The sequence below is a fragment of the Platalea leucorodia genome, assembly GCF_965183815.1.
Source record: "Platalea leucorodia genome assembly, chromosome: 4".
In the NCBI taxonomy this organism is placed as follows: Eukaryota; Metazoa; Chordata; class Aves; order Pelecaniformes; family Threskiornithidae; genus Platalea; species Platalea leucorodia.
Window position 1 is genome coordinate 116,825,805 of NC_138826.1, and position 27,806 is coordinate 116,853,610.

At 37.0% G+C, this 27,806-nt stretch overlaps 1 protein-coding gene across 5 annotated transcripts in view; it reads right to left on the reverse strand.

Moving 5' to 3' along the window:
• The window catches only part of CACNA2D1 (calcium voltage-gated channel auxiliary subunit alpha2delta 1), a gene marked incomplete at both ends in the record, with an annotated part of 429,826 nt that overhangs the window by 155,479 nt on the left and 246,541 nt on the right, over window positions 1–27,806 (reverse strand). For all 5 annotated transcript variants that reach the window (XM_082308450.1, XM_082308448.1, XM_082308449.1 and 2 more), the window contains one exon: window positions 20,265–20,394. In XM_082308450.1, the coding sequence (XP_082164576.1) occupies window positions 20,265–20,394 (130 nt within the window). The remainder of the gene's footprint in view (window positions 1–20,264; window positions 20,395–27,806) is intronic.

The window sequence follows — 27,806 nt, forward strand, 5'->3', positions numbered from 1 at the left end:
TTTTCCCTTTTTCAAAACCAGAACACAGAGAACCAGCTAAAGCAAATAAATAATGGAGTACAGAATTGGAGTCAGTCTTTTAATTGTTGTACAGTCCAATTAATTAGACAGAAAATATTGTTCATTTTTTCAAGTGCGTTAGAATTCAAGAAAAATTTAATGGATAATTTTCCATGTTGGGAGAATGAATCCCAAGCCTCCTGGAATTTGAGGTTTCAGGTTTCCACAATGGAGCTGTAAGGTAGGAAGACCCATATGGCTGAGATCCAGGCTCCACAGGAAAGCAATTTTCAAGATACCAAGCTTGAAGTAAGCTGTCGGAGGTTTCTGAACTCCCTGACTTTTGTATCAGCATGGAACTCCTTTTATAATCAACTACTACTAATATGAAATGGTTTCAAAGAAGATTGTAAAAAAAAGTTTCACAGAAGAAACTGTCGCTCATAAAGTGTCTCTGAGAAACACTTTAAGGAGACGTGAACAGTATTTGTATACAAACATTCATAACTTGTACCATACTCTGAAGAACGCAGAGAAATTACAAGATATGGTAAACAGAATAGAATATATTGACACCACATTTTGTATGCCTAACTAAATGTAACCAGCCATTGCATTTATTTTATACTACAGGAATACTGAAAGCTGTTGTTTGATCTGTTACGGTTATATATAAAGCTTTTGTTTCTTTGTTTCTTTAGGTAACAATGGTCAGGGAACAACAAAGCTATGCTACGTAGCTAAACCTGTGTCCCCTGAGCTGCACATAGCTATTATCAGTTGAAGTGATTACGCATTCTCCCTCTCCATGCTGCAGCACGGTACTTAATTGCCAGTGGGATATCCAGGCCTTGGGCTGCTGCGATGTTCAAACTCACAACGTCACAGAACAGTTGAGATTGGAAGGGACCTCTGAGATCGCCTAGTCGAACCCCCTGCTCAAGGAGGGTCAGCTAGGGCAGCTTGTCCAGGATCGTATCCAGTTGGGATTTGAATAGCTCCAAGGATGGAGACTCCACAACCTCTCTGGGCAACCTGTGCCAGTGTTTGACCACACTCACAGTAAAGAAGTTTTTTCTTGTGTCGAGATAGAATTTAATGTGCTATAATTTACGTCCATTGCTCTTGTCCTGTCACTGGGCTCTACTGAGAAGAATCTTGCTCCATCTTCTTCAGTCCCTCCCACTTGGTATTTATACATACAGACAAGATCCCCTTGAGACTTCTCCTCTCCAGGCTGAACTACCCCAGCTCTCTCAGCCTCTCCTTATCTGAAAGACCCTTAACAATCTTCGTGGCTCTGCCCTGGACTCACTTCAATAAGTCCATGTCTTTCTTGTATTAGGGAGCCCAGAACTGGACACAGTATTCAAGGTATGGCCTCAGCAGTGCTGAGGACCCCCAGATTCTTCTCAGTAAAGCTGCTTACTAACCAGTCGGCCTCCAGCATGTACTGGTGCCTGTGGTTATTCCTCCCCAGATGCAGAATTTTGCATTTCCCCTTTTTTAACTTAATGAGGTTCCTGTCAGGCCATTTCTCCAGCCTGTTGAGGTCCCTTTGAATGGTGGTGCAACTCTCTGGCATATCAGCATTTCCTCCCAGTAAATTCCTGACTGGGGGAGAAAGCAACCCATCCACAACATCACCAATCCAGTTGTGTCCTGTGCAGTAATAAGTAACTGCCACCTCCCACTTGAGAATTAATCCTGGGGCACTCTTCCCTGATTATCCAGGGAAGTCCAGTACATTATGACTTTTGGACACGTGAAGAATTCCTCTACTGATCTACATGGGCTTGCACCTGGCTACCTGTTCATTGTTGTAATGTTCTTCACACAAATGCTTCTTTAATATTTTAAAGAGAAGGACAATGTTTGAGATAAAGGGAAATCAAATTGTGTGACCCACACAGTTGCTTGCAACATTTTCCTTTCCTATATTCTTGAATCTTAGTCTTCTTATAAAAGAAGTCTCAGCAATAACCACTTTTGCAGAAAAATATGCTTGAAATGAAACTTAGCCCACTTTTGACATCAAAATACTAATTTCACATAACTATTCTATATAGAATCAAAAAGCTTTTTGTGAAAGTATAGTCTGCACACTGTAATCTTCCTACCAGACAGAAAAAAGCTAGACACCATCCAAAATCCTTTTACTTTAAGAGAACAGACTAAAAACATGCAGACTTTTTTCTACTTGTATCCTACACATAGGTTTATGCAATAATTACCATATAACAGAATTTAAGATCCTAACTATAGTTATTTTTTAAATAACATTTTTCTTTTTTTCCCCTTCTTAAAATCGGACCCATAAGATGATTGAGTGCTGCAGTCTGACTTGGTGGAGTCTTCACACATGGCAATCAGCACCAATTCGGAGGTACACATGGAGAGTGGGTAAGAGGAAAAAATGCATTATGGTTGATGAAATAATAACCACAAATAGGCATTTTTATGTACAACTTTATCAAATACCTTGTCTTTAAGTTAAAAATTACAAGATATTTTGGAAGTTATTATCTAAGGAAAAAAAACCATGACAGATCCCGGCAAAAACAAGAGCTCCAATTCATTAAAATTGACAACATTATAAAAATAAAGTGATAATTACCATATCTTTGTCCACTGGCAAACACATTTTCTCAATTATGTGGGCTAACACTATTTCATTGTCAAGCATTTCTTCTATGTGTGAACAAAAAAATATTTATCATTTCAGAAAAAAACAATATAATTAAAATCCAGTCAACAACCATCTACATTTGTTGACCTAACAATAAATGTTGCAGCTATCTATCTAGCCTGTGTGTCAAAATGTTTTCACATTGCATTAAGATTTTCAAAGCAGAAAGATTTTCCTGGTTAGGTAATGTAAATTTCTCAGACTGGTGAGAACTACAGGAAATGAAATTTAATGTTAATAAAGAGATAATTTAACAGTGACACTCCATATCTCCCAGCTGATCTCTTCTAAATATAGAGCAGGCATCCTTCAACGAATTCTCATTTATTCACTGTCCATGCTATTACATTCAAGCTGGAACTAATACAATTTACGGGACACAATTCCTTCTCATTTATAAGTTGTCAACAAGAAATAATTTGATTTCCCTATTATTTTACTATCACAAAGCATCCAACAATTTAGCAGCAATGTGTTATTTCAACCACTATTTTAGAAATTTTAATTATTTTTCTGTTATATATTTAACTACAAATGTGACTATCTTAAAGTTCTCAGTATATCAAATATTCATAGGGAAAGTAGAAAATATGTTAGTATGACTGTTTGCATCTTTTTCTATTATTTAGATGCTTCAGATGAAATCCTAGTCCAACTAAAATCAGCACACTGACTTCAACAACATAAAGGGAGTTTGAGCTAATTAATAATCTCACTGTATCTACATCTTTAGGTTTCCTATACAAAATCAGATTTAGTGTTATATCCAAGTTGAGAACATGGCAAAATAAACTGTTCACTTGACCTGCAGTTACTGTTGAGCAAAATACTGTCAAAATGCAAATTTAGATCAAGCCACAAATACTGTGTAAGAAGGCAAGGAAGCATGTCACTTGATTAGGAAGCTGAAAAATCAGTAAAGACACGCTAACAGCCTTGCAAGATATGCAAAAATCTGAGAGATTTAGTGTGATATAGTGACAAAACAAGATTTGCACGTGAGGACCCTGCAGGACTCCAGTTTCATGCTGTTTCTTTTATCTACTTTCTTTGTGTCTGTGAACATATTATTCTAAAATGTATGGGTAATCTATACATCCAAACTTTAATGAAAATTCTTGTTTAAATACTGAGATTAATTGTAATTATTAGATACCAAAATAAATCTTCCATAATTTGTATAGAAGTCTAGTGGTGCTTTATAACTACCAATGATAGATATCATAACCTTCAAATGTGTTGATAATGTTATTTCACAACTCAGTCATCACATAGTGATGTGAGAGAGTGTCACAGGCAGGGCCAGAGACAGTATTTCTCTGCATAATTATTAAATGTAAAAAACTCAGTCAGAAAGAAATGCTGTCAAACATCATTGGTATCGACTGCTGATGCCAGAATACTATACTATTTACAGCTGAACAAGTGATTGGCTCTTTTTCTGCGAAATAACGACACAATAAAATCCTTTGAGAGACTGTATTTCAGTTTTACTGTATCAGAAATATCAAAGTCACAGGTCACACTGCACTGTATCTCCTGGCTCTGATTCATCACTAAATCATTTCTACATCACATGTGTCTCATTCAGACATGATAATTTTGGAGCACCTTCATTTAGAGAAGCAGAAGGTAAAAAGCTAGGTCCTCTGAACTACAGAAGGTAAAACTCAGAGCCAAATGTAGACATGTTCTTATTTGGAGCCTTGGCAAATTAGCAACAAAACTGACGGTATTTGATATTCAGTATGTTGCCCAAGGAACCAAGCACTCCTATTTGCATTCAATGAAATGACACTGAAGCAATGTACGAAATACGTGTTTGGTACATCAAGATTGACTGTGCAAAAACTTCAACCAGATACATAGTAAAATGTTCATTCCTGAGATTTGTATTTCAAATAAAGCAAAATAACAACCCAAACAACCAAGCCTGCTCTCATCCCCATAAGAAAAAATGACTAGAAAATACTAAATCAACATCTTCTGGCACCCCCCAGCTCAGTAGCCCCTATGCTACTTCCTTCTTACAGCATTTGGGTTTTACTGTCCCAAGAAAGCATTTTAACTGTGAACGAGGTCCATATAATCCTATTTGGTCATTTCCAACAAGGAATATCGCTACTGTTCTTCCATAAAGAACCACAGGAATATAAATAATTTGCAAACATATGTTACTGGCATAGTGTTGCTACAAAAATCTGTCTTCATCCTGCTGGGTATACGCAAAACAGAAGATACCAACTGACATTACAATGTCTTTGGGCCTTCATGTAGCTAACCAGCACAAATTCATGCATCTCTAGAAACACATTAATGTGGTAAACTATCAACACTTAAATCGCAAGGCTCTAAAGATGTACTTGCCTTTTTGCATTCCCAATCTTTATTTCTTCTTCCTCTTTGCCAAGCCCTGTGACATTTTTTAATTTGTTTTGAGCCATTCTGTCAGCCTGTTTTAGAAGATTTTCTAATTTAAGATTTCATTATCTTCTTTCCTTCAGCTCTGAATGGTCTGTCACTTGCTATACCCATCATGCTGAGCTACCCAAGCGCACTTTTGATTTTCAGCTGCCAACTGAGAAGGCCAAGGTCTAGAATTCCGCGCCCCCCGCCCCCCTCACTCTTTTTCCTGTGTTCAGCAACTATTTATTCTTTTTCCACATCATAAAGTAAGGTGCTGACCTGAATGGGCCTGAGTGCTTTCAGATGCTACTGGAAATAAATGGATACCAAGGACACACAGCCTTTCACGGGAACAGGCCAAAAGGTTAAAAAATGTAAATAACTTACCAGGAAATACTGCTACAGAATGAACAGTTATACAGATAATTGTTTCAAAGAATGGTTTGTCTAACTGTATAAAACAAAATCACTTAAATAAACAACTTGTAAGCTGAAAGCTGACTTGCAATGAGATTCGTGACCTTGTTTATTAGAGGTAACTAACATTATCATGTTGATTAATGGAAAAGTCCTGGTCTCGTTTCAAAGCAGATGCTTAGGTTAATTATTTTTGTATGGGTTGAAAAATTGTGCATTTACTTGGAGGAGGTCTGCCAGGCAGGGCTGGCTCCAATAGAAAGGGCAGGTAAGGGTCTCAACGAAATGTTCTGTCTGAGCTTAGAAGTCCCACTAAGAAACTGATACTTCAAGTACAAATGAACTTTAACACACACAGAGTTTATTCAATTTCATTCAACAGACTCAGAATTCAGTGTAAAACCATGTAATCATATCCACTGGATAATGTTCATGCTTTTTTTTTTTTTTTCCAGTACACTTTTTCATTGAAAATTATCTTAGGAGACAAAATTGATGAATATTTGTATAGAAAAGGATAGAAAGGAATATTGTTTTAAAATTGTTGATATTTATTTTCAAAGGTTTATATCCTGTAAAATAACCAACTATTAAAGAAATCCAAAAAAGAAGCCAAGAAGGGAGACGGACCTCCAGGGGGAAAGGACACACTGAAGATGACAGGATGCCAAGGCTGTAAGATGTCCATTATCTTAAGCAGACGTATGACAAAAGCTATTTATTTATTAAATATTACCCAATGGGGATATGAAAAATGACTACAGATGCACTTAGAGAAAACAGTGAAAACCTAAAGGCAAGAAAGCAAGACGGAGGACAGACGACTGAAGATATGCAGATGTTTGCTGAACCAGAGGATCAGAAGAATGAGCTGTGAATAAGATGCCTACAAGTTAAAAAACCATGACTGTGAGGAAAAAGCAGAGGGGCATATTGACTCCTGGAGGAGAAAGAGGAATCCAGAATCCAGAATCCTCAGTATGGAATGAGAAAAATATTCATAAACTACATGCAAGTGGAAAAAAACAGGAGGAAATGCAGACTCAAGCAGAAAAGAGGAAAAGGCAGCCAGGAGAGCAGAACCCATGAAAAATGAAAATAAACAAATATAAAATGGAAAACAGAAGACAAAATTATCTTTAGAAAGAAAAAGAAAGGACAGGAAGAACTTCAGATTTGTATGAAGAGTAGAAGAAAAAAAAACAGATTATGAGTGCAGGCTTCTTAGTACAATGCAAGACAAGAGCTAACCCAAAGAACTGAAGTTTGCATCATGTGCCAGTTATAAAATATCTGTATTTCAGGCTTAAAAGGATCTCAAAGGGAGTGTACTGGAATCTGTACAACTACAGATCAGCTTCTCAATGGTAACTGGCTGCCTGCATGCACTTACCCTGCAGCAAATGAGAATTAATTTTTATCTTCCCCATCAGCAAAAAGAAAAGAAAAAGGGTGTGAGAAGATCATAAAGATAAATGGCTATTTTATGAATAGTTTTTGTGAGGTGCATTTTGGGATCTTCTGTTTATGAAGGACACGCGCTGGAAGTAAAAATTGAATTTTACTCAGTGGTGGACACCATTTTCAAATAGATGCTTGTCCAACTTTAAGATAGCTAATGTTTTCTAGGGCTGAGCTTCATACAAAAGAAGAGGGAAAGTAAGCAAGTACAGACTAAAGGATGGAGAGACCCAGGGAACGCAAGATGGAAAACCAATAAAACCAATGGGTTATTATTGATAGAAACAGTAATCTGAAAGGAACTAGTGTCAGACAGAGAAATAACCATATCTAATTTGGCTTAAAGTTTGTCAGCTTTTGACACAGAGAAGCAACTAAGATATTTGTACATTATGCAAGACTGTAAGAATGTAGTAATCTAAACCGAATTTTAAATTAATTGATGTAAGATATCTAAATGATGCATAGAAGATAAAGTAATTTATTCTCAAATGGACATTTGAAAATAGTATGAATTGAAAGTAGTTCAGTAGCATTATTTAAATACCTTAATACATAAAAAATATATACATATATATAGATAAATACATACATATGGAAAAGCCTACATTCAAATTACACTGTCCAAACTTCACAAAATACCGCCCCCAAAAAAGGGAAAAAAATCTGTAATTTATGTATTGCCAGAGAAACACCTTATTATTAAATTACACATTATTTCTTCCTAATAGTAATGACTGGAAATGCACTCGTATGACAGAAATAATGAAGTGGACCAGCCAAATCAGTGAGTCAGGTAGAGATAAATAGAGAAATAGTAGTCATGTCCTTAAGTTGCATACTGCATGTTGTTATAACCGTTAAAGACAGTAAATTTTGGACATATACACAAAAAGCCATTCTCTAAGGATATTCATATCCACATATGCCTACATAAAATTGTTCCCAGTCATTCCCTTTCATTATCTTATCTTCCTCACTTAAAAACTGAAACTAAGCATATCATTTGTGAAGGTGATACTCTTTTAAAAATAATAATAACTACAATCATAGAATCATAGAATCGTTTAGGTTGGAAAAGATCTTTAAGACCACCAAGTCCAACCATTAACCTAGCACTGCCAAGTCCACCACTAAACCATGTCCTCAAGCACCACATCTACCCGTCTTTTAAATACCTCCAGGGATGGGGACTCAACCACTTCCCTGGGCAGCCTGTTCCAGTGCCTGACTACCCTTTCGGTGAAGAAGTTTTTTCCTAATATCCAATCTAAACTTCCCCTGGCGCAGCTTGAGGTCATTTCCTCTTGTCCTGTCGCTTGTTACTAGGGAGAAGAAACCGACCCCCACCTCGCTACAACCTCCTTTCAGGTAGTTGTAGAGAGCAATAAGGTCTCCCCTCAGCCTCCTCTTCTCCAGACTAAACAACCCCAGCTCCCTCAGCCGCTCCTCATAAGACTTGTTCTCTAGACCCTTCACCAACTTTGTTGCCCTTCTCTGGACACGCTCCAGCACCTCGATGTCCTTCTTGTAGTGAGGGGCCCAAAACTGAACACAGGATTCAAGGTGCAGCCTCACCAGTGCCGAGTACAGGGGCACTATCACCTCCCTGGTCCTGCTGGCCACACTATTCCTGATACAAGCCAGGATGCCATTGGCCCTCTTGGCCACCTGAGCACACTGCTGGCTCATGTTCAGGCGGCTGTCAACCAACACCCCCAGGTCCTTTTCCGCCAGGCAGCTCTCCAGCCACTCCTCCCCAAGCCTGTTGCGTTGCATGGGGTTGTTGTGACCCAAGTGCAGGACCTGGCACTGAGCCTTGTTGAACCTCATACAGTTGGCCTCGGCCCATCAATCCAGCCCGTCCAGATCCCTCTGTAGGGCCTTCCTACCCTCCAGCAGATCCAACACTCCTGCCCAGCTTGGTGTCATCTGCAAACTTACTGAGGGTGCACTCAATCCTCTTGTCCAGATCATTGACAAAATATTAAACAGAAGTGGCCCCAGTAGTGAGCCCTGGAGATACCACTTGTGACCAGCCACCAATAATTTGACTCCATTCAACACAACTCTTTGGGCATGGCTATCCAGCCAGTTGGGCCTGGCCATCCAGCCAGTTTTTTACCCAGCAAAGAGTTCATGCCATGAGCAGCCAGTTTCTCCAGGAGAACGCTGTGGGAAATGGTGTCAAAGGCTTTACTAAAGTCCAGGTAAACAACATCCACAGCCATTCCCTCATCCACTGAGTGGGTCACCTTGTCATAGAAGGAGATGAGGTTAGTGAAGCAGGACCTGCCTTTCACAAACCCACGCTGACTGGGCCTGATTACCTGGTTGTCCTGTATGTGCCGTGATGGCACTCAGGATGACCTGCTCCATAACCTTCCCTGGCACCGAGGTCAGACTGACAGGCCTGCGGTTCCCCGGATCCTCCTTCCAACCCTTCTTGCAGATGGGCATCACATTTGCTAAACTCCAGTCAACTGGGTCCTCCCTGGTTAGCCAGGACTGCTGATAAATGATGGAAAGTGGCTTAGGGAGCATCTCCACCAGCTCCCTCATTACCCTTGGGTGGATCCCATCCTGCCCCATAGATGTATGGGATCCAATGCTTGATAATACAGTAATGCAGATGCTAAAATTACAGTAGAGAAGATATATTCTGATCCATTCATTCACTGCTGATTTTATAAGCAGTTTCTTGGCAAATAACCCAGCTAAATTTATCAATAGGGATATTTCAAACAGTACCCATATTTATTATCTTTCTTTTTAATATATCATTTACCACAATTAGTCTCTTTCAGAATAAAATACTTTGAATCTTGATTTTTATCTCCCGCAAATCTATAATTTAACAACGCTATTTCATTTTGTTCTGAAAGAATCAAATGAATGAAATATTTTTAGAGTATAGGATTATACGGATTCATCATGTAAGTCTTGTAAGGTCCAATAACCAAGGGATATAATTTTTAACCAGTAGAGGATAAAAAAATCATAACTCATGGCTAGGCTGCCATCAACAGCGCAAAATTTGCAGCTGTGGTATCACAGGCTGGAAATACAAGACTTCCAAAATGTGAGGACAAATTACTTAATAATAGGCTTTACAAATTTCAAACTTTTTTTTATACTGCAAAGCTGAAAACCAGATTTCTTTACAGAAGGAAATCTTTCAGCACTCTGTTGATAATAAGTGTATTGAACCATTTAGATATTAGAAACAAGACAAACTAACAAGACATTTCTAAAAATCTTAATGAGCAGAGAGATATTTCACATTTCCAGAGTGAAAAAATGGACAGTCTGAAGATACTATTTTTATTTTTTTTCCTCATAATTTGTGTGGGTCAAGTAAAGAATAAACACAAACTCTTCTTATTCTAATATATTATTTTTGTGTGTATAGAAGCTATCTATGTATGCATCAAGGCACCTGTTCTTAGCAATGTATGTTAGCTATTTTATGCAGCTTACAATATATTACTGAGTTTAAAACATCTTGACCTCATCTTTAAGGACTTGCACAACTTTGTGCTATGCATGTGCACTTTCAGCCCAGACACCACCACTGGATCCTGCAGAGATGCAGGGTGGAGGTAGAAGTTGCCTGCACAGTCACGTTAGCTCTTGTACAGCTCTGCACAGGGTCACCGGGGGTGTAAACTCTACAGCTCACAGCACAGTTGGCAGCTTGTGTGAGAACTGAGAAAGAGTACAAAAAGGGGGTAGGCTATAGTTCTCCTTCCCTTCTCCTCTCCTTCCTCTTTCCTTACCCCACATCTCAAAATACTGAAATTGAAAATAACAACCAAGTAGGAAATAAGAAGGGAAACTTGTTTGTGGAGAGGGGAAAAAAGAATTGATTCTCAGGGTAAACCATGAATATTCCCAAACACCTCACATGTCTATTTAAAGTAGGTTTTAAGGTCCTTTAGCTAGAACACCTTTTATTCTTTTCCCATGAAGTGCTTCACACAAATTGGTATTTTCTTGTTAGATATTAATTACTTCAAGCAATTTAGCACATTTTTCCTAGTAGTCAACTTAACTCATCATATCTACTTATTTGACATACTGAAACACATCTAAACATTTATTTTGATTCTGAGCTTGCAAATATAACAAATATTTCTTCCCACACTCCCTTATAGTTGTCTGGAAACAGTTTTGAAGAAGTAATTATACAAAAATTCCTGTGAAACTTAAGACTTATATGTGCTGTGAATTTACACTTACAAAAAGCCCGAGTAACCTCCTGATGGTCTTCCCTTATGCAGGGCAGGTTTGAGAACACGATTGCCATCCCTCACATCGACAAAGGCTTTTAGGTGATGTAGCTGAATAAAGAATTGAGATGACATTTTCCCTTCCTTGAGAACCGATACAAAGCTTGGACAACGTATATACCCCAGATCAACCTATTTTGCAAAGCCAAGCCAGATTTATAACACAAAGAAGCTTGCACCAGTTTCCGCATAGGAATAATTACACACACCAGAATCAATCAGTCTCTCAAGACCTTTGTTAAAATTGTCTTCTTTTTTTAATATGTCCAATAATAAAGATCTACTGATATTCAGTGTTCTGCTTTGCAGTCTGTACTGCAAAACGCAAATGCCACCATTAGCTATTTTTACCAGAAGAACATGGCCAACTTTACTGCAGAGCCAACTTTCCCCTCTGGGTACAAGAGGATTCAATACTAATTGCCATTCCAAGCTGTGCATAAGAGAGAAAATATTGCAGAAGGAATGGAAAGGGATCTGAGGAGCAGCAGTAATCATCTGGCCTCCAAAATAGATTTTGGCAGTATGCACAGCTTAAACATTTATTACTCAGTCAAGCAGCCTAACAGACACTGGAATCTTAGGACCTGCTATAATGTCCCAGATAATGCTGGCTTAATTTGATGGTTAAGAAATATGCAGAGAAAGGATAATGACAATCAGCATTCAATTTACCAGAAAATTATTTTGCACACATTTTATTACAAACTATGCAAATTAATGTTAGACGGAAAAAAAAAAAAAAAAATAGGAACACAGAGGTGTTGTGGCACTTTTCTGCCTAAAACCCTGAGTTTTCAAAACCAAAGAACTTTGGAGAGAAAAGGCCTTAAAAGTCTCTTCATTGTGGGGATTTCTATTTTGTTGAAGCCAGAACCATAGTAACCAATTTAACCAGTTATCATGGGTTTGGCTTCTGGTAGGGCTTTTCACATCTCATCATGATATTAAAAACATTAACCAAGTAGTAGATCATATCCTCTGAGTATTTAGGAAGACTGTATCATGTCAGAGACCCATGCAGGTGAATTTCTGGTTAAAAGAACAGGAACGACATAATATAGAAAGCTTGGTAGTCAATGGTTCTCAAAGGGATAACTGAAAGAAACCCCACAGCAACCTGTCAGGGCCATGGCTAAGGCTCATGTTGTTTCATTGAAAACCCAAATTCAAAATTCTTTAGTTCTGCTTCTTTTTTAAAAAGACCATAAACAAAACAAAACAAAAAAAAAAAAGAAAGAAAACACCATTTCCTCATTTTAATGGGATAAAAATTTTCTTTCTTCATGTATTTTATTGCATTTAAATAGAAATAAGGGTTAACATACTAAAATGTGATTTTGTTTTGTGGAATTTGGTTTTCACAGGCAATTCTGTGTCAGTAAAGCACCCTGACTCTGGTTATGTTTTAGCAAGATGGTTGGGGTTTTTTTTATTTTATTTTTGTTAAATATCTGTTTAAATACCTCTGGTTTATTCAATAAAGGGAAAGCAGGGTGAAAAAAAAAAGTTTTTAAAGATATCAATCAGAAGGTAAATTTCTGCAGCTGACAAATAGGAACCTAGATCAAGAGACAGAACTATTCAGAGCATTTCTCCACTGAAGTACAGGTGGTAACCATGAAGTTTGGGGTTCTCCAGAAGCATGATTGAAACTGAATCAGAGAAAATTAAAATGTTTGCATTAGGCATGGAGACCTACATGCAGTGTTAATATCCTTACTCCATAAAAGAAAGTTGGAGATGGAAATGAAAACATTTTTTCCACCAAAATTAGATGCATAGTAAAATAAAACAGTTTGGAAGTAAAAATAATGACTGGTAAAAGAAAAACACTGCCACCAGCTATGAAAATAACTTCTTTCAAAAGGATCATAAAGTCAACCCTGTAACTTCTTGGCATCCCTGTGACAAGTGGCTTTATAGGGTAAAAGGCTTCATTATGAAAAAGAAAAGACCATGAATTGCTAGTGAATTGTAAGTGGTCTCTCCACTGGACTTTTATATTTTATTTCCCCAAGTTAAATGATCTGATTTGATTTAAAATATTTAAAATACAGCTCTATAGTGCAGAAATACTTGAAGCGTTAGCTGAGAAAACTCATTAATACAAAATATCAGGCAGAAAAGTAAAATTTAATATCTGTTATTTCTAACTTCAGGCAAATAACAAAAGCTAGTAAAAGTCAAACATTATCCCAAATGTTTTAGGCACAAACTACTATGTTATGTAATTTCCCCCCATGTTTCTAAATAAGAAACTATTTTTTAAAAAAGTTCAAAAAAATAAAAAAATATAAAAATATTCCAGGAAACATGTTGAGTGTTAAGAGGTGTCAACAATTTCATAAAGCCATCTTTCAGTCACCTCCCACACTAATACATCCCAAATAGGAATTAAATCAGTCACAAGTTGTTTTTAAATGCCTAACTCTAGATTAATTTCAAATAAACTTACTTAAGTTCAGAGGTAGAATATTTCAAGACTCACTTTCAGCAGAAATTAGTGTTTAGAAAATGACATCTTGATGAAAGTCTATGGCATTGAGTTTCTAAATTTACTTCTGAAATATGTATTTGTTTGTTTGTTTGTTTTACAGAAGCATTTGAAAAGTTTATTTGAAATGTTTAAGGTAAGACAACCCAGATCTGGAAGAGTATCTCAAATTATAATAAAAGTAAGTTTTATTTTAGATTTGCCACTATTTTCCCACTAAGAACTTTAGGTTACATTTAATAATCAGTTAATCTTGGATCAACTTTCCAGACCAAAACATATTCACAAATATTCAGACCTAGAATATGGTATTACAAAATTTTTGTGATGCATCATTACCAAGCAGATTGCTTTAAATCTTCATCGATAATTCCTTACTACAGCTGGTACCTTCAAAATAACATGCACCTAACCAATTCTATCCATGGTGTCTGTATCATAAAAACCCAAGCATAGTAGGCAGATTATTATCTCTGTCCACACAGTCGAGACCTCCAAAACACACACCCAGCACTGAAGATCCAGCACAGCCTATGACTCTTCATTCAGACTCGCATTCTCTTCAGGTCTGTGCCAAGGCACAATCACATGAACTAACTCACAGAAAGATTCACAATTCAAGCAAATAACCCCTCATACTACAGTTTTCAGATAAGCCAGATTCACAAGGAAAAAAAAAAAAAAAAAAAAGAAGTAACGCCTGCAGCATCATTGTCAGAGGGCATCTAGAAGAGTTGGGATATTCTCCAGGAGGGACCCGAGTGAGTTCCAGTTCTTGCTCTATGGATGATTTCTACATTTGTCTCCTCAATAATCACCTGATATATTAACATTGCAATGGTTTATGGGATGGGAATAGGAACCAAAGTCTCTCACATAAACCACTAAATTAGAGACGCGGTCCTGCCTTGTCTGTTCTCTGGTCCCACAGTTCTCGCACCCCTCAGGTCTCAGCTTCAGCAGGAAAGTGAGCAGACCCACACACTACAGAGACATCACAGTGCTCTATCTCTTATCTACCCTGAGTCATTCTAACAAATGTACTGCCATTAAATATTTGTTGTAACAAAAAAGACAACATAGTGGCACAATTTCTTGGCTTTAACTTGCAACACTGTGTCCATCTGTAAGAACTCAGGAATCTTCCAAAATTACCTAGAGCGATGGAAAAATATGCTATGCTTGGTATTCTTTATTGGCTTTTGCTATCTAAAACTGGCACACAGGATCAGTTTCTTTTGACAAAACTTAGTCTTTCAAGAAGGAATAAATTAAGCTTGGTTACCAGACCATCTTTCTTTATCCTACCTTACTTATTATCTTAAATTTTTACAATTTAAGACAGAAGTCATGATAAACTTGATGACAGGTAAATATGCTAAGACCATCCAATAAAACTAATGTAATCCAAGTACCAAAATGCAAGTACCTCCTCATGATGGAGGATTCTGTTCAAGTTTTTTGACCTTCTGAATTCTGACAGAAACAAGCTTTTTCATCAAGTTAGAAAAGCTATTTCTTTTTTCTGCTTATTTACAAAGATTTTCATTCAGGGAGCTTTAGTAACCTACTTGGGTGAAAAAAATCATAATTGTCACAATATAAAAAGCAATACTGACCCTAGAGTTCTTTGCTTAAGCTTCTGCATCAGTATTTTCCTTCCAGGTTTAATATTGAACAAACCAGGCAGTACTTAGGGACTTAGCTGCAACTAACATTTGCTTTATACTTACCCCAAGCCATAGTGTTTGGTATTTAAAAGAGGCTGACAGTGAAAATTCATTTAAAGGTCCACTTCACTCATTACATGTTTTCACAAATAATGTGATTAAAATCATTAAAAATATTAAAAAAAGATAATTAGAACAAACCGTAATCTCACATGCCATCTGCATGAGACATACATAATGATATAATCCAACTTCTATTTCCAAATTTAAAGGTGTGAACATACATACACACACACACACACAGACTTGAAACACTCATTTTTCTATCCCAGCTGCAGTAAAACAACGCTATTCAACCACCCGTTAGAAGAAACCTTGGGAAAAATAGTTCTGAATACCTTCAGTTTCTCAGCTATAACCAAAATATATGTCAACAGCATTAACCTTAACATATTTCGAACCAAGCAATTTAATTAATAAAACTGTCTTGCCTGTCTGTTATTGCTATTTAAACTAAATACAAAAAAAATACAAAAAAAAAATTATTGCTCCTTTAGTCATTTAAGGAATGATGATGTAGCACGCCAAAATATTTACACAACACTTTATCAGTATCTTGATTCCTGAATAGATCTTATTTATTATCCATACATAAGACCTTCCATGAATAAATGACAATGCATTTTCCTAGTTTTTTGGAGTTTTTTTTTTTTTTTGGTTGGTTTGGGTTTTTTTGAGGGGGAATATTCTTGCTCCCATGGTTTCATTTCCCATCATTTCTAAGTTTCTTCCCAAAGAATATTTCTTTCATTCAAGCTCGAAGCCTGAGATGATACCCAAGATATGCAGAAATTGTTCAACAGTACAAAAATTCCAGTTGAAGAGATAATATTCCAGTCAAGACAAAAATCACTGTAGCATCAAAAGAGAATTTTACAAGTTATTCCTGAAAGTTTTGATTGCCCCCCAGTACTAAGCACTACTATATCAAAATATTTTATCAATAACTGAATATTTACATATATGGTGGACTAGAACAAAGGTAAAATTGTTGTCCACCACCAAACCTGCTATCAAAAAATAATATGTCTTAGAAGATTTTAAAGAGCAGAAAAATTTTGACTGCCGTCCTAATAAAAGGAAGGTATGAACGAACAAACAGTATGTTTATTTTTTGATTATTAAGCTGTAAGAACCATCAATTAATTGTAACTCTAATTACGACTGCGTTAATGGGTTCTGAGCAGGGGAAGCCTTTTTTTCTTGCTGGTAGCTGTCCAAATATATTCAAAGTGATGTCATCATGTTCAAGACGCATCACTGTCAACCTGACACTTTAATCAACTTTTCAATGCTAATCAAGTAGTGACATGTGGAAGCAATATTGCAATTTCTGATTTAGAGGAAGTAAAGCAGGAGTAACCACACACAAAAAAAGCAATCCTTGTTTGTGTGCTTTGCCTAACACCTTTCCTAAAACTGTAACGCCAGTACACTCACATCTAGAGCAACCATTGCAGCAGATGGTGCATTATGCACCTCAGGCAGAAAGGGCAACGTGTGGCGGTAGCCACTGGGCAGCTTGACCTCACTTGCCTTGTGCTGAGGATTTCCTCTTACTTCTGGCCTGCGGTTCCCATATTCTGCTTAGGCATAAGCAGGGTACAGTTTTAACGGGGATTTAGAAATAAGACTTCTGTTATTACTAACAGGAGATGCATGACTAATTCCCAGTGCATGGGGTAGAAAGACAACCTGAGGGTCTGTTCTGTTTTCAGCAGTGGATTGATTTTATTTCAAAACCTAAATGGGACTCTTGAAAAATACTGAATTAAAAGCCTGATTTGGGTCTATTTTACTGGGATTGCCCTCTCCTGCAGTGGGACTGTAATCTTCAGAAACAGGCAAATAACTTAACTCCCTAGACTTTTCCCTGTCTCTACTAAGCTTTTGGCAGCAGATACAGAGGAGAGAAAGCAAAAATAACTTGCATAGTATTTCTTTCTGCGATCAAGTAAACCACAAAGTAATAACCTGGATGCAGTGAACGGATATTTTGTAATGATTTGTCATGTATTTCTATGGTGAAATAAAAGGGACTTCTTCACAAGTAGCTCATCCCTGTATTTCAAAATAAGCAAATCACTGTATATGTAGGAAGCCAAAGAATATTTTATAGCACATACTATTTTGTCAGGTTTAAATAGGTGGCACACCATTAGAGAGTTAAGGGTTAAACCAGTTTCACAGTTTCAAAGGGCTACATGGAGGCTGGATCCACAAATTCAGAATTTCATATGACAGAAATTCATATGACAGAAATTCAATATGTGATTCATATTTTAAAAATCATAACTAATAACTGCAATAAAAATGAAATCTGGGAAGAAAGATTGCCATGGATAACATACTGTTTAAGAGTCAGTGATTCTCCAATTCCCAGCTTCATACAGCAAAAAAATAATTATCATGACAAAGCATGATCCACAGATCCAAGTGAAAATTCATATTTAGGAACGTGCGTGGCTCTAACTGTAATTGTCCCTCTCCCCTAGAGACAACAACCTGCCTTTAAGAGGCAATAGAAGTAAAAACCAATCATCTCAAGGAAGAGTAGGCAAGTCAAACATCTAGTCATTGAAACCTCTTCTGTGAGGTCCAAAGAGCAATTCTTTGTTTCTCTTGGCATCCTACAGAAGATACACAATAAGGAGGGGGAAAAATTAAATCTGCTTTCCAAGGTGTAACTCAGTCCAACAAAATTGGCTTCCAAGCAATAAAAAATTGTAATCTGTGTCTCATCCATTGTTTCTCAGAAGGATTTGTTGTAATATCTGTTTTGTAAATGTTCACTAGCAGACTGTGATGTAGTCAAGGAATTGCAGATTTATTACAAACTATTTTCAAAGTGTACAACTGTTCCCTACTATAGCGGGCACTGAAACCTCTATCAAGAAATGACAGTTTAGCTCATGCGGACAGGAATAAAAATGACAACAGTGTTCAAGATCCATTATCACTTTTTCTAGTGTTATAAAAATTGCTTGCAGATAATACTGCTTGTGAAAAGGAAATTAAACTGTAGTTTTGGCAATCTGTTGGTGAATGACTACATTCCAATTGCCCGCTGGGTTTCAGATGACACATGAACTTTGTTACTGTAAAATCAACCTGGTGATGATTTTGTGTTTAGTGATACGAAATCTGTGATTTTTAGGTATTCTCAAGCTGTTAACTCTGAAAACACCATCTGTAACCAAAAGTTACCCAGCTACCCAACAAGAGGATTTTACTCACACAGAATTAGTCTTCCCTGTAATTTTCTAGGCTTCCACATCTCTGGTAATTAATATGATAGCCAGACCCAAAGAATCATGAATTTCTCATGAACCATATGTGTTGCACATGCAGTTACCTCTCTCAAAAAATGTACATTTCTGTCTGTTATTATCATTTCATTAGATGCTAAAGTCGTACCTTTCCTAATGAAGTCATAGCCTGTCTTCATTTTTAGGTTAATGGGCTGTACAGTAACATTAGCTAGCATGTATTTTTAAGGGACATAAGTGTCCTTATGAATACCACCTAAATCGTTAAATTCAAAGCAACAACAAAAAAATTTTTTTTTATCAAAGTTCACATGGTTTTTACAAATATCCTAATGATTGGAGGCAAGTTTTTATAACATTTTAACAGCGACGTATCAATACTCTTCAAACAAAAGCAAAGGAAATGGCCTGTTTCTTCCCTGTAATCCTGCAATTAAGGTGCACTTTACCACTTATTAAAGCCAGAATCCCGGAATAATCCTGTAGGTCTGTCAGTCAAGCACACCGTATAAGAATACGAGCTACTATGATTCTTTCCCCCATCATACTGACATTTCCATTTTCATCCCCATGTCATTTATATAAGACGCATGAAACCATGGCCATGAATTTTAAAGAGCTCAGGTCACATTAGGGTCTCTTTCCTCTTGATGAGATTTTGAAAGAGAAAGACTGCATACTTGAAATTAGGACCCTAAATAAAAAAAAAGACAACTTCAAAATACAGATCCCATTTCATTTTTCTTCCTCTTTTTTAAGGATATGCAACCATTTTGAATGCTGAAATGTCTTTTTATTGGATGATTTTTTTCTTGATGATGAGCACAGAAAAAGGAAGTTATTTTCATCTTGAAAGGTAACTTAAATATTTAATTTTGAAATACAATTAAAGAATCCTCAGCAGTATATGCATATATATATATATATATACACACACACACATATATACATTATTTTTCACATAGTTTAGAAGGAATTTATTCAAATTCTCTGTTGAAGTCTGTTACTGCAATTCTGGAACTGCACTGCATGCAATATAAGTACTACCACCTCGCACAGCATGTTATTTGCCCGAACTGTATATGCTTTTGGGATACGCAAAAATGTTTTCAAGTACTCATCTCTGCCTGAGGCCAAAACCATGTGAAGAACAGCTGTCAAGAATTGTTTTTATTAAATGAGAACACAGCATAGAGAAAGAATGCATAAGAAAATTAGAATATGTAAGGGTTTTGTTTCACCTCCAGTTCCATTTCTGAAACTCAGATCCAATCTTAATGGATCTCTTTAACTATGGTTCCTACTAATTCATAAGATGAATCATATGCCTAATAGAGCACATATCTGAAGTACTAGTGAAAGAAGAAAAAAAAGACAATATCAACAGATTTGTAGTGAAAATGGAGATGAAAATTGTGTTTGGAGGTTATTTGTTTTTAAGAATGGGACACATATAATAAGCTTAATATTAAAATAAAATCACGTTGTTCAGATGCTACTTACAGCCTTCATAAATATCTGTTGGTATGTGGACTGCTGCATGTTGATAAGACGTTTGCCGTCGGAAAACAGGATCTTCTTCAAATACTGGTCTGATTCTCTGGCTGCCAGATTCAGTGTCATTCTTTTCAGGCTTTTTAAAGAAAGACATGTAAAGGGCAGAACATTACAAAGTATGCTAAAAACATTTCCATTCACTTTTGCCTCTTTTTACATAACAGACTCGTAGCCCTTCTTTCTTAGCTAACATTTTGCATTTGTGTATAAACAAGCTTATTTGCTTCAGGTCCAGAAATATTTGTGTATACTTTATCTTGAATTATGAGGTACCCAACACAACTCAGTGAAATGAAGAGCTGCAAAAGAAAAGGGAGAGCCTAACACCTTACATACCTAAATTTCATAAGTGCATGGAATTTTTACACCCATAATGCAAGGCAAATACTTTACCTTTTATTACATGTAATAATTTGTACCAAGTATTAAATATAAATACTGTGTATCTCATATTTTTCCTTCTGTAGATTACATAGTAAATCACAAATCTTAAAATGATACCACTAATACACATTTCATAAATAGATTTTTGAGAAACAGTCGTGAACATCCAGACAAAAACCGGTTCCCAAACACTCAGGTGCTCACCACCACCTGCCTGCCTCGGGTCCCCATCCTCTCTCACCTGTCTGCACCCCAGCTTCTTGGCTCCTTCCAATTCACTCAGGCATTTGGACTAGTTTTTAAAAATTTTGAAAAGCAGAGGCTTTTTCTAACAACTCAGCTACAAAAGTTGCACAAAGTGTGGAAACCAAGGAGGTAGTGCAGACCAAAGGGGAGGTTGCAATGTCTTCACCTGGCTCAGCTGCAGCTGGAACAGGAGGCCGGATGGCATGAGTATACTGCCACTTAAATCAATAATGAACCAACTATGATACCGAATGAAAACTCAGGCCAGCAACTGGAGGCAATTACAAGGATATTTTTAATACTACAGGGTCATCAGTTTTTGAAAATATATTATGCTTGAAAAATAGTGCTGACAAAGAAACACCTGTCTGGTCAGTGAGGCACGTGTGCGCTGAGGCTATTCTTTACATACTACCACTGTGTCTATTATCCCCTGTCAAAGTATAGACAGGTAAATTTTAACTTATTCACAAAGTAATCTAATTAAATTGCATATGTTTCCTCATCTGCTTCATCACAGGGTTACGGACAAACATTATACTAAGTATAGGTTCAACTGTTGCCTGAAGGAAGCAGCAGTCTCAGATGGGTTTCAAGGAGGTGGCTTCCTTTGGAAACACAAAGAACAGAACTCATCTAACCAGTGACATCCACTGATTTCAACAACACAGCAGTGTTGAGCTCATCACCCCAGGCTGCCTTCATAGTCAATGAAGAGAAATGGGCACTTTTAGAGTGCAATTCATCTCATCTCAATTAGACACCTATTTTCCCATGACATGAATTATGCCTTAGAAGTACCTCCTTCTTTCCATAAAGGTAGCCCTAGGGTAATTTGCCTAGATGGACAAGTCTGCAACACAACTGTCTAGAATTAGGTGAGATGAATCTCACAATACAAGTCTACTAAACTTCTGGAAGAAAAGAAGTGGATGCTAATCTTGACTACTTTAATGCAGCATAGCTACTATATCTTATATGAAGAAGTTAAACTTGTTACTTAGCACTCACCCCCACTCTGGTGGATGAGAGAAAGGAAAGCATAACTCCTAATACTCAAAGTAAGGGATGACCTTTTTTCTTTAAGCAAATATATTACCAGGTGAAGTCCAGGTATATCATGGCATTAAATAATCTAAATTGATAAAATGTGTAAATTACCTAAAAACATTTTTCTCCTTTGAACACCTAAGACCACATGGTGCCTTTTACTTTCATGCGTGTGGTATTATTTTCATTAACAGTTCTAGTGGACACAATGACCTGCTGTTATGGATTTTGCCAGAGGACTTCTGAATATCATACTTTTGCATTTACATGCTTCTAAGACAGTAATGTTTTAGTTTTGGAACAGGAACTACTTGTACAATGCAGCCTGAAATGTTTTGATCCAGTATGCCACTCTCTTAAATTTACCAGAAAGTAAAACCATGTATTGGGTCTGGTTAGGATGGAGTTAATTTTCCCCATAGCAGCCCTCATAGCGCTGTGCTTTGTATTGGGAGCTAGAAAGGTGTTGATAACACACCAGTGTCTTGGCACAGCATCAAGGCTCTCTCTCCAAACCCCTCCTCCAAAGGCCAGTAGGTTGCGGGTGGGCAAGAGATTGGGAGGGGACATAGCCAGGACAGCTGACCCAAGCTGACCAAAGAGATACTCCGTACCATATGGTGTTGTGCTCAGCAATAAAAGCTAAGAGAAAGAAGGAGGGGAGGCAGGCATTTGCTATTAAGGCGTTTGTCCTCTGGAGCAACCACTACGTGTACTGAGGCCCTACTTCCCAGGAAGTGGCTGGACATCGCCTGCTGATGCGAAGTAGAGAATAAATCTTTTTGTTTTCTTTTGCTTCTGTGCATGGCCTTTGCTTTTCTTTATTAAACTGTCTTTATTCCAACCCATGAGTTTTTTGTCATCTTATTTTCTCCCCCCATGTCCTGCTGGGGAAGGGGAGTAATAGAGTGGGGAGTGATAGAGCGGCTTGGTGAGCACCTGGTGGCCAGCCAAGGTCAACCCACCACAAACCATTATAACTTACTTTGAAGTGTGCAAACTGGAGCCAGGATCAGTAACAGTTTATGTGTTCTATGATTTGAAATGACGCAGCATTATGATAGCTTCAGACAATGTAATTCGGCTCAATTTTTACATAGGTTTTTGGTGTTTTTTTTCTTCTGCGTTATCACACAGGATTTCTCCCCACACACACTCGAATGCTATAGATTAAGCAAATTCTGGAGTTCTTTTAACAAGTTATCTTTTGGCTTCATGCTGCTCAAAGTAATGAGTTTGTCTAATTCTGCAAATGCAATCTCAACAATCAATCATTCATGTGAGAAAATTTCTCTCCTGCCTGAAAGACATTTGATTTAAAAAAAAAAAAAAAACCTAACGCTTTTATTTCTGAAATTAGTACCAATGACTACAAATTCTCAATGCTTTCACAGAACACTTCAGAAAAAAATTTGGGACCATCAAGCCACATTATTACAATAAAACACCAGAATGAGTGGGCGTCATAAGATTTCTTCCACCTAATTTTCCATGAGAAATATTTGGGAGGGAGGGGAGATGGTAAAAGTGGGTAAACCATAAGGTTCATCCTAGCAGGTCTTGCACAGAAGTTTTCATATTGAAGTACATTTAGATTTTTCATTGAAACTCCTGAAGCATCTGAACATAAAATTATCATGTTTCTTCTGCTTGATATTTCAGTTTCATTCCAAGTAATAGATACTAGCCTTCAGCCTCTCCCATCACTCGTGTTATGGAAGAAGTCTACTGCCAAAATTTGATTAAGCTTTGTTGAAACTGAAAGGGTTTAAATAATCTACCTGAACGCCTTAAACTTTCAAACACAACGTCTATTTCCCACATTTCTAACAGCACACACACACAGACCCCCCAAAAAAATGACTAAGGTAAAGACTGGATCTGTTATTCTTCCTACCAATATTCCATGATACCAAAACCAAAAATTGAATCTAAAAACTCTTCAGCTAGGTTTTTCTCAATTTAATTGACTCACCTGCTCCATCTGAACTCTACTTTATATCTACCTCTGCAGCCTTGATGGAGGGCAGTGCATCTATCAGAACTACATAAAATAACGTAGAAGCTTTTGCATCCCAATTGCTGACTTTTCCTAGGAGTATTTTGTGATGTACAACTCCGATATTGAAACAAAGCATCTATCTGACCTCCAAAACCCAGAGACACCAAATGACAAAATCCTTTAAAAGTTCTGTAGTTTCCTCCACACAGGATTAATTTTTCTCTTAAATCTAAAGGTGTCTGTGCTATTTCTGCACGCAACAGGCAAGTATCAGAAGCACTAGAGGCAAATTAATATTGCACTCACTTGGGCCAATACCTCCCGACCAGCAAGACTAATGCTGTGCCAGGCCTTACACATCCAATGGTTATATTGGATCCTCCTATATAAAGTAAAAACTATTTAGTTTTCATTTGCAAAATTTATGAATTACAAGTAACCTACATCTAAATTAGGAAAAAAAAAAAAAAGAAAGATTAAAAAGAAAAACCTTGATGTTATTAATTATTTTAGTCTGGTATTTCTATCAAAAGCCTGACAGATTGTGGCATTGGTTGGTACAGTTTTAATACCCAGTTAAACTTTGTTTTCAGGAAAGCAGCAAAACACATATTTTGAAGGAAAATAATGCAGCATGTGAATATAATTAAAATCCAACTCCAACCAATTTCTCTCTCAAGTCAGGAGCTGAAATGCAATCAATACTGGCACCAGAAAATCCCATGGGAGATAGTGGCTGAAGATTAATTTTCTATCTATTCAAACCTGGCCTTCACTTATTGAATTACATTGTTACCTACCACTGACAGTCAGCAAAATAACTCACTCATTTCTCTGCAGTGAATCTCCAGACCAATTTTTCCCTCCCTTGTGAGGCAGATAAAATCCATTTCTCTTTTCAGTTCACATTTGTGCCATTTTAAGGCTTTTTTTTTTTTAAATAAATAAAGTATTTTTTTCATGTGTCTACCGTTCACCATCAGAATAAAGGGAAATTGATATAGCAGCTAAAATTCAGGTAAAGTTGGTTCTTCTGTAGGTGTTTTTTGTGATCTTGCCTAAATCACTTTTTCCATGTTCTAAAATAAACTGGAGGTTACTTGCTGGTTTTGTAAGCCAAATACATAGCAGAAATAACGCAACTTCTCTCTCAAGGGCTTTGTGAACATAAATTAATCTATGTACATAAGATAACTGGAAACTTTATGACAAGAAGCATCACTGAAAGATGCGCATAAAAAGCCAACAACCATTAAAGCAAAATGAAACAAGGACATTTCAAGAAACTCTGACCTAGTTTAGCTGTCCATTTCACTGCAGCCAAACACATCCTGATTCTTTTCCACAGCATTCAGTTACTTTTCACCACCATAGCCATAGGGAGATGAGTGGATTTTGTACCTCTACCAGTAAATTTTCATTTAGTTGAAAAGCACTGGTTACCGTAGAAGTGAGAAATATTTTTCCACAAATATAAAACTTATTGTTTTTTGCTTCTTGCTGCTGTTGAAAACTGAAGATCAGAAAACTGATATTAATTTAAAAAATACCATCAATGAAACATACAAAAAACCACAACCAAACTGAAGCAATCTTCAGTTGTTTTCTGAAGGCAGACTGTTTTCATAAACAATGTAGAAGTTGCTCAAAGCATCAGAACAGATTTAGCATCAGGACAAAAGAATAAAATGTGGATTTCTTTTTTTTAACTCTCAAACCGATATCCAGCAAGAAATAATGACACCTGCCTGCTTTCCTACTTATGTAAAACAGAAAGGAATTGGTTGCTAGTATTTTCCATTGCCCTAGTATCTAGGGACTGTGTTTTGCATAACATTTCGCTCTCGCTATCAATGCCATTTTAGAGAATGGACGTGGAGATGGAATGAGAATTGTTACGGTTTTAGGGACATCAAAATTCTTGCTCTGTCATTCCTTTCTGTCTTTCCTTGCAGATTTCCAAAAGTTTTATATTTTCATCTCTAGGTTTCTGCCCCTTTTTGATTTCTGAATATCTGTTGAAATTTCTAAATGTAAAATTTTAAACAATTTGGTCTCCCTGCCTATGCTTCTTTTAGTCCACTCGCAGACCTACACTGTAGAAATGAGTGCTATCATATACAAAATAAGCATAGAATTTTTCCTATGCTCAGTTCCTTACTCAAAATCAGTTTTGCTGTTTTGTTGGGTTTTTTTCTTCCATGAGGAAAGTAATCCAGTACAACTACATACGTAGCCCCTCCAACACTGCTTGGGGCCCCATTAAAAAGTTACAGCTGGACCTGACGGGGAGAGTAAAATGAGATGTCGCTTGAAGCCCGTGGCTCAGCAATATGCCTGCAGCAAGCAAAGGAACAGCTCTTCTAAGGACAAGACAGAGGGAAGCTAATTTTGAAGAGGCAGCTAGAATGCATTTCTAATAGCCATAGCACTTTCATAGCATTGTAGATTATGTCATGAGTGCATGGCCTTCTGGTAACGTTTTTTATTTCCTTTTCGATAAATGTGATTTTCCAGCTGCAGAAAAACTGCCGAGTGCATTTAGGCGGTTGTGACAGAACTGCAAACAGTTTACTTCATCTTTGTTTGTGTGTCAGTGGGAAACTGCAGTCTTCATTCAGCTACACTAAGGTTTTTAAGTAAAGTGACATCCTTCTGCCTATTGCTAGGGACAAAACCCAACCAAAAGAGCTATATATACAGTAAGAAAACAATTGGCTCAGAACTTAAATATTCTTACTTTATCTGTTAGACAACAGAGAGGTGTTAAACATAAGAATATATATACATATTCATATATATAAACATAAGAATATATATCTATAAAAATATATATACAGGGTCTGGGTAGCTTCAGATGTAGTCTCTAGGAAACACTTTTCTACTTGCAACTGTCAGTGTGTCGTGCTCAAAGCCCATTTATTTAAAATATATGAGTTGTTTTCAGTGTTTTTAGTGTTTCTATATGCTTCTAATGTATCAGTTGGTTACTGGATGTCAGTAAGAAAATGAATGAAACTCTGGACTGAGTATTTACATTTAAAAAAAAAAGATTTCTTTTATAGCAGTCATCTTATGTTCAGCGTTCTGCTAACTGAATAACTTCAGTATGTATCAAATATAGAGTGAAGTTAATTAAAAAGCATTTATTTGCCTCTTAAGCCATTTTTCTGAATGCAAACTATCTTTTGTTGACATTCATTTCTGTACATCTACTTACAGGTTTGTCCCTGTCTACTGTGTACAAAACTGTATTATTTTTTATGGATGGTTCAAAACCCGCTCTATGCATTCATCTGACCTTCATGGTTCACAGCTTCTGATCAGAACTTTTACGTACCCTCAAAATTATTATATATCCAAAACACAATAGTGTTTTGCTTTTCTTCGTATCCCAACCTATTCACAAAACTCACTGCATCGTGAGTTTGGTTTTGGAAATAAATGAATCCTTGGCGTAATTAATTTAACAAATGTAAGGACTTGGAAGCCTGGGGACAGACTTTTTAGTAGGGTCTGATGCGATAGGACAAGGGGCAATGGTTTTAAACTAAAAGAGGGTAGATTTAGACCAGATATGAAGAAGAAATTTTTTACAGTGAGGGTGGTAAAAGACAGGAACAGGTTGCCCAGAGAGGTGGTAGATGCCCCATCCCTGGAAACATTCAAGGTGAGGTTGGACAGGGCTCTGAGCAACCTGATCTAGTTGAAGATGTCCCTGCCCATTGCAGGGGAGGTTGGACTAGATGGCCTTTAAAGGTCCCTTCCAACCCAAACCATTCTATGATTCTATGAAAATCTGGCAC